A 9,275-nucleotide genomic window follows, 5' to 3' on the forward strand; every position below is an offset into this window, starting at 1 on the left:
AGGGATTGTTGGTGCCCAAAGGCCCAGTTTCAGAAATAGGCAGGCCACGTCCTTCCCTCTGAGGAACGATGTGGTTTCTCAGGATCCAGTACACTAAAGGAGTCACTCCAAAGGGACTAGTTACAGGCCGGGACATAGACCAGACACCTGTGCCTTGAGTTGTCAGGTATGTGTCAACTTAAATATAAAGAATATGTTGCAAATAATCTCATGACCTCTAAAGCGCCAGTGCTTGGTCTGCAGCCATTGTCTCTATATACAGGAGAGTTATTAGCTTTTGCTTTGCTACATCCTAAAGAATGATGGCTTCAGAAGAAGACTGACCCACATTCCATGTCCCTCTGATAGGCCTGAGTGACAGCTGTGTGAAAAGTGTTTTAAATTAAGTCATTTAAAATGGAGGAGATTGTGAAAAATGTCATGCTTGTCATCTCACTATTAAACTCGGGGAAATAGTTCTACTCACTGACACAAACAGAGCTGAGTCAGGAGATTTAATGCACCTAGTTTGAACAGGAAGGAGTTGAAAGCAGCTCAGCCATCAAGAATGCTGCAGAGTATGACAGCAGGGAGCAAGGACTTCAAAGACAAATGCTGAATTCAATATGCCCTATAATTTCTGCTCAGAAGGGAGCACCCAGCTGTCTGCTTCATTCTCCAAAGTGAGTTTTGTACTTTGAAAAAGTGGCTCACATGGATGTACCTAACCCCCTGAAACCGAGAACATCCCTGAACCCTGGAGGAGTTGGGCTCCACATCAAAGCATTGCCTCTGAGGCCCATGAACTGATATACCCAAGATCAGTGTATCTGTTCATCAAGGATCTGAGCTGTCCCTGAATGAAGAAATAAAAAAACAGGGAGCCTTGGCTAGCTGACAGTAAAATATTGACATTTCAGCAGTTGGGGGGGGGGGGGAGGGGAGAGGAGAGTGCTCTTGGGAGGGCTGGGAGAATTTCCCAATCTACACAGAAACTTGATTGCACTTTTCCTGTGGTCTTAGGTTGCATAACACTGGCCGAACTCACATTGATGTGCCAGAAACACACCCGGTTGTGTTAGGGATTTGTTATTGGCCAACACTGTAATTTGTTAAATCATAAGATGATGGTCCTTGGGCCATCTTAATAAATAGTTATCAATGATGAATTTAAGCAAGGGAATTGGATTGATGGTTGAGTTAAGAGCAAGCTGCAGGCACCAAGAGGTTTTGAGTTCAAGGCTCAAGAAGGCTTCTCATCTGTGTACAATACTAGTAATCTCACCTCTGAATGGATAATGTCAGAACTTCCAGAGAAGAGCAACAAAAATGGTGAAGGGCCTCAAAAACTTATAGGAAAAGAGAGAAGATTAGGATTCTTCATGATATGAAGAAGACAAATAAAATGGGACATGATAAAAGTTTAGACAAGGTAGATCAGAAGGGGACTGGAATTGAAAAGATGGGAAATTCAAAGCCAATAAGAGGAAATACATTTTCATACAACACATAACTAAATCATAGAACTCATGAGTCCAACCCCCCTCCCACCTGATCTGTGTCTTTCATCCCTTTGAAGCTTAAGAATATCCAGTTATTGTTAATAAACTTTTTAGGAGGGATGTTAACTCTCATACTTCAGGATTTAAGCCTCTTTTAGGAAGTCAGGATGAAAGCTACTGTGGGACAAATTATCCCTAGAGCTGAGCAAATGACAACTTCTTCACTTTGGGGCCAACACCAAAAAAAAAAAAAAAAAAATCCAGTTACATTTGAACCAAGACAATTTTCAAACATTTTTTCTGATGACTAAAAACACCCGCCAAACCCTAAAAATAGTTTGCTTCAAGTTCACCAAAATGTTTGTCTACTCTAAATTAGAGTTTTTCCATTTCAGTTCAGCCATTTCAGGAGTTACACCCTGGGTGTGTGTTTTATTTTTTAATTGGCCAAATTTGAAATCAAAACATTGAGTCAATGTTTTATTTAGACTTTTCAAGTCAAAACAATTTTTTTCCCTTCAACTGAAACTATTCAGGTCACCTCTGTTTCTGACTCCCACCCCCCAAAAAGCCTTTTTTGTGTGTGTGTGGACAAAACCACTTCATTTCCCCCCCCCCCCCAAAAAAAAGTTCTCCCAGCTTTAGTTATCCCATTTCTGCCTACTTCAGGGTTCTTATACCTTCCCCCAAAGCATCTGGTATTCACCACTGTCAAAGACAAGGTATTGGACTAGATCTGGCTCTTGGATCTGATCCAGTTTGGTAATTCCTACAATCTCACTTTAGGAGCACTGAGCTGGCAGCACTCTGCTGCTGAAGGTGAAATGTGTCTTTTTGCATATCTTTATGGAGATACCATATAAGTAGCGCAACTCTTAAGAGCTGGTCACTATTACATGGTACTGATGCACTATTAATAAGGTCTGGCTTGAGAAAATGGAGTATAGACTAGGAGCTTTGAAATGTCAGTAATCTGTAGCCCCATCAGTAGAAAAGTAAATGAATCTCTCAGGGAGAAATGTGTCAGGCAAAACAAGCAACAGTCCAGATTATACTTTAGTACTGTGTTTATTATAAACAACAGAGCTAAAATAACGGTCTCCATACAAGTATATAACTACCGCTGCCTTTAGCCATATATGCTTATTATGCCATACAGATGCGATATAAAATCTAAAGAACAGGAGTACTTGTGGCACCTTAGAGACTAACAAATTTATTTGAGCATGAGCTTTTGTGGGCTACAGCCCACTTCTTTGGATGCAACATAAGCCCACGAAAGCTTATACTCAAATAAATTTGTTAGTCTCTAAGGTGCCACAAGTACTCCTGTTCTTTTTGCGGATACAAACTAACACGGCTGCTACTCTGAAATCTATAAAATCTAAGGAGTCTGAAATTGATACTACCAGGTAGCATTTTAAAAAAAGGTAACAAGAATCTTTCTTGGTTACAATAAGATGACAGCCCTGTCGATTAATGCGCACATTTTACTGTCTGTTCTGGGTAAAACAAAATCCAGTACAAAGCTGTTGATACAAAGAAAAAATGAAAGGAATTACCTTCTCTCTCCTGAAACCAAGGTGGTGGCTTCTAAAATGCATAGCGCACATGTAAGTTGCAGGATAGCATGCATGCTTCTAGCTTTTTTAGCTAGATGGAAGAAACTGCTGGGACTGAATTTGGAGTCTTTATTTGTTCCCTGCGTCATTTATTACCAGAAGCACAAAGGCAACACCCACAGAGCATGCCAATGATAGGCCATAGCTAATGTTGACTTATGGTACGTGCTCTAGAGTTCACTGAAAGCATGGTGGGAAAGTAAGTCTGTATGAATATTCAGGTTGTCTTTTGTTGCAGTATTTCCCCAGCAAAGAGTGCTGTATTCTTTTTTCTGTATTCTCCAACCAGGTAGGGAGTAGAGCTTTTCTACTGAGCTAGAAGACACTTGAATACATATAACTTTCCATTGGAGAATACTGCAAAAGGAATATAAACAGTTCAGAAATTGTCTATATTCCAAGGAATCCTAATGTGGAAGCTTGGGACAGGGGGAGATTTTTTTGCAAGCCCAAAGGACTTGCACTTACTCAGACTTTAAGATTGTGATCATCTACCCTGAACTCCTGCACATCACAGGGCAGAGAACCTTACCCACCCACTCCTGTAATAGACTCCTAAACTCTGGCTGAGTTACTGAAGTCTTCAAATCATGGTTTAAAGACTTGAAGTTACAGAAAATTCACCATTTACACTAGTTTAAACCTTATTGTGCTACTGAATTACTAGTCAGCTGTTCTGGCCTTCAGTCATGAAGAACCAGTTGTTTGTCTAAAGGGTATAGGGACTCAAAACAGATGAGTCCCTAGGACACTGCCATCAGACCCCACAATTTCATAGAGATGGCACCAGGTGCTGGATTCTGCAAGAGTCATGTTACTCTGTGCCACTTATGGTGCATCAGTGGCTATTTCCAAGACCACTATCTCTGTCAAAGTTTCATTGTCAAAACTCATTCTGGAGAAGTCACCTGCCTATAGTATTGCAGGTATTATGGGCTATTATACATGCTGAGTGCTTTGAGCCCAGGAACAATATATTACATTGAATCTACTGCCCTATTTTCCAGGGATGAATGGAGCATGTAACCTTTTGCTGTTTCCTTTATGGATTTCCCTGTAGTTAGGAATCTCTTCATTTTGGGATTGGCCCATTACCTAGGAGAGGGGCCCACTTGCTCATTTAAGTGCCCAAAAATCAGGGTTAAGTTTCCCTAGTAGGAAAGATTTCAGGGTATGGACATTCTGTACCAGGAACATTTTAGTGCTGAATAGTTGAGATACCTGTACCGTTAAGTGGGCCATGCCCATTTGCTCATCCAGATCAGTTCTTTTAATAACCAAATGACTCCTGCTACTCTAACAGCATTTACCATTTCAGAAGTGTGAAGCAATAACTACATATCAGGAAGATAAAACCTTATACAGCAGAGTAGCTATAAGTTTGCACTTGATGTAGCAAACTTGCAATTGTCCAATGTTAGTTTGCTCCATGGGACACGTGTGTGTGGTTATTTTGGTTATAGGCTAAAGGCTTTTCCTCTGCCTTTACACTTCGATCAGGGTCTGTCATCTTTGACTGTCAAAGCCAAATCAACTTCATTCCACTTTACTAAGATTAAGTGGACAGGTTTCCACTCTTAACGGCATTGGAGACTAGTAGATGGGTTGAATGAGTTTTCCCTTTCAAACCATCTCACTGTAGTCTTGGCAAAGTCTCTACAAAAAACACAGGGCATGTCTACACATAAAGTGCTACATTGGTGTACCAATGCAGCTGTGCCACTGTAGTACTTAAGCTAAGATGCTCCTAGACCAAGGGGAGAGCATCTCCCATCCGTGTAGTTAATCCACCTTTCAGAGGTGGTAGCTGTGTTGATGTGAGCAGCTCTCCCATCAACATAGTGTTCTCTCTGTCAGTGGTTTTCAAACTGTGGGTTGCGACCCAGTATTGGGTCATCGAATGCAAGGCACTGGTTGTGGTGGCTCTGGTCTGCACCGTGGACTGGGCTGTTAAGAGTCCCATTGGCAGTGCTGTGTGGTTAAGGCAGGCTAGTTCCTACCTGTTCTGACACTGCACTGTGCCCTGGAAGCAGCCAGCAGTAGGTCCAGCTCCTAGGTGGGGGGCTATGGGGCACCATGCCAATGGGAGCTGGGGGTTGGCACCTGTGGGCAAGAGCTGCTTATGTGCCTCTGCCTAGGAGCTGGATCTGCTGCTTGCCACTTCTGGAGCACAGCGCAGCCTGTGGTGCCAGGACAGGCAGGAAGCCTGGCTTAGCAGCCCTGCTGTGCTGCTGACCAGGAGCTGCCTGAGGTAAGCCCAGGCCCCATCCCACACCCCACTCACCTGCCCCAGCCCTGACCCTTCCCCCCAAACTGAGGGCTTTCCTTTACCCTAAACCCCTCATCCCAGCTCCACCCCAGAGCCTTCACCCCCAGCCCAGAGCCCCAATCCCCTCCTGCACCTCAAGCACCTGCCCAGAGCCCACTCCCCCAACCTAAGCCCCTCATGACCTGTTGTGTAATGAACATTAACAATTACTTCAACTGGGTTTTCAAACTTTTTTCTGGTGACCACTGCTCTACATGAGGGGTTAGGTTGTTAGAACTATGTTGCTCAGAGGTGTGGATTTTTCATGCCCCTGAGTGGTGTTATACCACTACAGGTTTGTAATATAGACCTGGCCTCAGACCATTCCTTTAGGCTAGAGAGTCTCACTCTAACCTTTAATGCTGTGCAGTAATGGGTGGAGGGCTATTTGTTTCCACAATAGGTTTAAAGGAGGAGTTGCCAGATTTGTTCTGAAATGCTGCTCAAAGCACACTGACTGTCCCTCAACTCACAAGCCATTACCCACAGAACAAGGATAGTGCTATGTACTGGGACTAAACAGGGAAGGCTTGAGTAACAACTGTTCGTGGTGCACTGTTTAAACAAAACTAGGAGTGTTTAACTGGATTTCATCTTTGTTTCTAATCGGTATACTGTAGTGCAGGATGTACTGTTTCAGGAGGCAAGTTATTCCCAGCAGAAAACATGGACATTGACTCTTTAGCAATCCAAGTCCCATAGTCAGTTTAAATATTTACCAACATTTTCACTTTCAGCATTTGTCTAACAGAACTTGGACTGTTGACCAGCTGTATATTTGTTACTTTAAATACTAGCAGTCCAATGGCTTGTATTCAGGCTATTGCCATAAATCAGCATTTTTCCTGTTAGACACAGGAGTGGAGTGTTCACTATTTAGAGTGGTTTCACATCCAAGTATTTTACTGTGTTTGTCACGTGTCAGAGAAGCTAGAGTTTGGCCCCAGTTTAAGAGCAGATAGAGGGACATTGGTTATGTCTTTTCTATTACTTACCCTTCATCAGCTCATTCCACCATGGATGAAAATAAAAGGTTGCTTGAAATACCGTTCCATCTTCTATGTAGTTGAATCATCCCATTAGGAAGGCTATCCTAACTTTTCCTACAAAAGCTGAAGTGCCAGGGAAGTATCATTGCTATGCCTGAAGCATCTTTAGGTTAAAGGTAGTGGCAGGGATCATTCTAAAAAAAAATATTCAAGCAACTGCTGTGTTACAGGGCTGATCTGTCAATGCTTATTCTCTCCAATACCATTTGGCTCTTACTGAAGTGCTCTAGCTATGGAGGAGAAAGTGGTCCTAAAAAAATAGCTACTTGAAATTCTGAAGTATATAAAATAGAAGAAAATGGCTCTCAAATTAAACTTATCTGAAAAGCCACTAAGCAAAGTATTCTAACTAGAAAGCATAGCGAATGCTACGATTCCTTTGAGGAAGTCTATCAGTTTGGCCAGAAATGGCCATAAAATTGGAAGTTCTAAATAGTGATCAACTCATAGGATGTTCAGTTCTTGCTCCAGAAGAAACAAATATGCTGTGTGGCATGTTCGTATGCATTGTTGTACTGCTCCTTCAGGAAAGAGACAACCCTTACTCATTTGATATAAAGAGCTGCATCTTTTTAATGTCATTAGAAAACTTTACTAGTTGTGCGACTACAGTTTATATAATAGTAGCATCCATAAGTTTCTACATTTCCAGTTTGAGACAAGTACTTATAAATTCATAACTTTTAATTGCATTGTAGGAAAGTGCACAAGAGAAAAAGGTTATATACAGAACAAGTTGCCTTCAAATTGAATTTCCAGAAGTAATTCTCTGTTTAGGTATCCAATTCAACATTAAAGACATGATAGTATTTCAAGTTTACACTTATAAATGGTTGAGTAAGAAACTAACCACCAACGGAACGGTAAGAGCTGATTAGACCTTTGTCCAAAAAGCAAAGTAACCTAACAGTTTAGTTTATAAGTGACTCATTTAGATACAAGTCAGTTAGTACAGAGGCTCAAAAGAAGGCACTACCTCGTTTGAGAGGCGGAGAGCTACCTCAAACATTGAACGAGGTGCATCAAAATTCACAAAATACTAAGGCATCAGGTGAAGTCAAGATCAATACAAGATTGCCATTTGCCCTTCCAACACATACTGGAACCAACCTACACCATGTCTGTGACTGAAGTTTAGCTGATTCAATAAACCCATCTGCCAAGCTTTCTTGCTTGAAAGAAAAATCAAGCACCCTATTTGATTCTGAAAAACCCTTAGAGGATTTTAAAAAACACAGGACATTGGACAAGTTGAAGTTTGGATGAGGTGTTTCAGCTTTAGGTCCAAGGTCAGATTCCAGAACTTTAGCTTAGACAATGTCAGTTAGAAACAGTGTTTGAGTTTGTTCTCTACAGCCACTGCTTTTCCAGATTCTGCAACTATGTTGTAGTTAAGGGACTAATTACAATCAGATGGAGAGTATTTTGCCATTTTCAATATGAATTAGCAAGCACTGGATTTTTCTTGTCTACTTTGGTTTTCCACTATTTAGAAATCAGAAGGAAAGCCATAAGTTATCACCAGTTGCAGTGTCACCATAAATACAAGAAAAACAATTGTACATTGAAGAGTGGAGGTTTAAGAAAACCTTTAAATGGCTGCCATTTTGTAGTGAGAGCCATCAGTGGAATCCAGATGTGTGTGAAAAAAGCCTGCTTGAAGTGACTCTGCTGCAGAATTTGCGAGATTCTAAATCCACAATTCCCTTTCCCTATGTGGAGGAGAATACATTGTTTCTTCCTCAAAATGGGTGCTCAACTCCTTACTACAACCATTACAGTAAGTGCTGCAAGGATTTTAAGTGTAGGTGACCATGTTTAAAAAAAAAAAAACACAGTAAGACTGGAAGTCAGTGTTTCCACAAGACTTACATATGCAGTTCTTAATCAGAAAAAAAGGAAGAGGCTACAGAAAAAAATTCACATCCACCAACTTGAATCTGGGCCTCCAGTCTGGGTATTTTCCTTGGCTTCATCTTGAATTATGTTAACAGCAGGTTCTCTTTGAGGGCTCATGTTTCAGTCCACACAGACAGGTTTTAGATCACAGCAGACAGACAATAACAATCAGAATAGGCATCAAGGATGAAGGCAGACAATGCAAAATAAGAAGAGTAGAAAATGGTGACAAGGAGGGGTGTCTTGTTATTCCATTTGTCCTTTGCCGGTTATACCTGGTTTCTGGCAAAGAGAGAAAGTGATTAGGAATAGTGATAATACTTCACCCACTCACCACATAAAACTGCTAGTAGAGATGTTGCCAAAAAACAAACCACACACACGCACGCAAAAAGGCCGAGAGAGAGAGAGAGAGAGAGAGAGAGAGTGTATTCTCAACACCCTCTATTATTCTAAAGGCTTACCAGATAAAAGTATTGTAGCGGTTCTAGTCTACATTTAATGTTAAAACTTCAGCAAGAAGCTGGTAACTATTAGGACCTCCAGTAAAATGTGGAAATATTAGTTATGGTAATACTGTCAGCTCATTATAAGGTTGAGACAATTGAGCAGGGGGAAGAGGGGAAACTAAGATTTGTTTAACTTGTAGGATCTCCTACATAAGTGCAGCCTTTTATGCAGAGTTCTGCAGAGTGCATTTGTTGTATTTTTACATTAGAAATGGTTATCCACTCAAAGTCTGGAAGAGCTGGCCAGTTTCTAAATAATCCTGCCTATTGTAGTTTAAGTGCAAAGTCTTTCCTAAAGTAGAAGTCAATTTTCAACTTGGTGCACCTTGCAGAAGGGACTAAATCAAATTTATGACAAGTGGAAAGTTTATTGGTTGTAATGAAAGCATTCCTTTTCCAATGTATGA

At 41.2% G+C, this 9,275-nt stretch overlaps 1 protein-coding gene across 1 annotated transcript in view; it reads right to left on the reverse strand.

Moving 5' to 3' along the window:
* C9 (complement C9) overlaps nt 1-3,192 on the reverse strand; it is a 29,402-nt gene extending 26,210 nt beyond the window's left edge. The window contains exon 1 of the mRNA XM_065406975.1: nt 3,044-3,192. Coding sequence (XP_065263047.1) covers nt 3,044-3,192 — 149 coding nt within the window. The remainder of the gene's footprint in view (nt 1-3,043) is intronic.
* Between the last annotated feature and the right edge of the window lie 6,083 nt (nt 3,193-9,275).

This window comes from Emys orbicularis, chromosome 6, assembly GCF_028017835.1.
Source record: "Emys orbicularis isolate rEmyOrb1 chromosome 6, rEmyOrb1.hap1, whole genome shotgun sequence".
Lineage (NCBI taxonomy): Eukaryota > Metazoa > Chordata > Testudines > Emydidae > Emys > Emys orbicularis.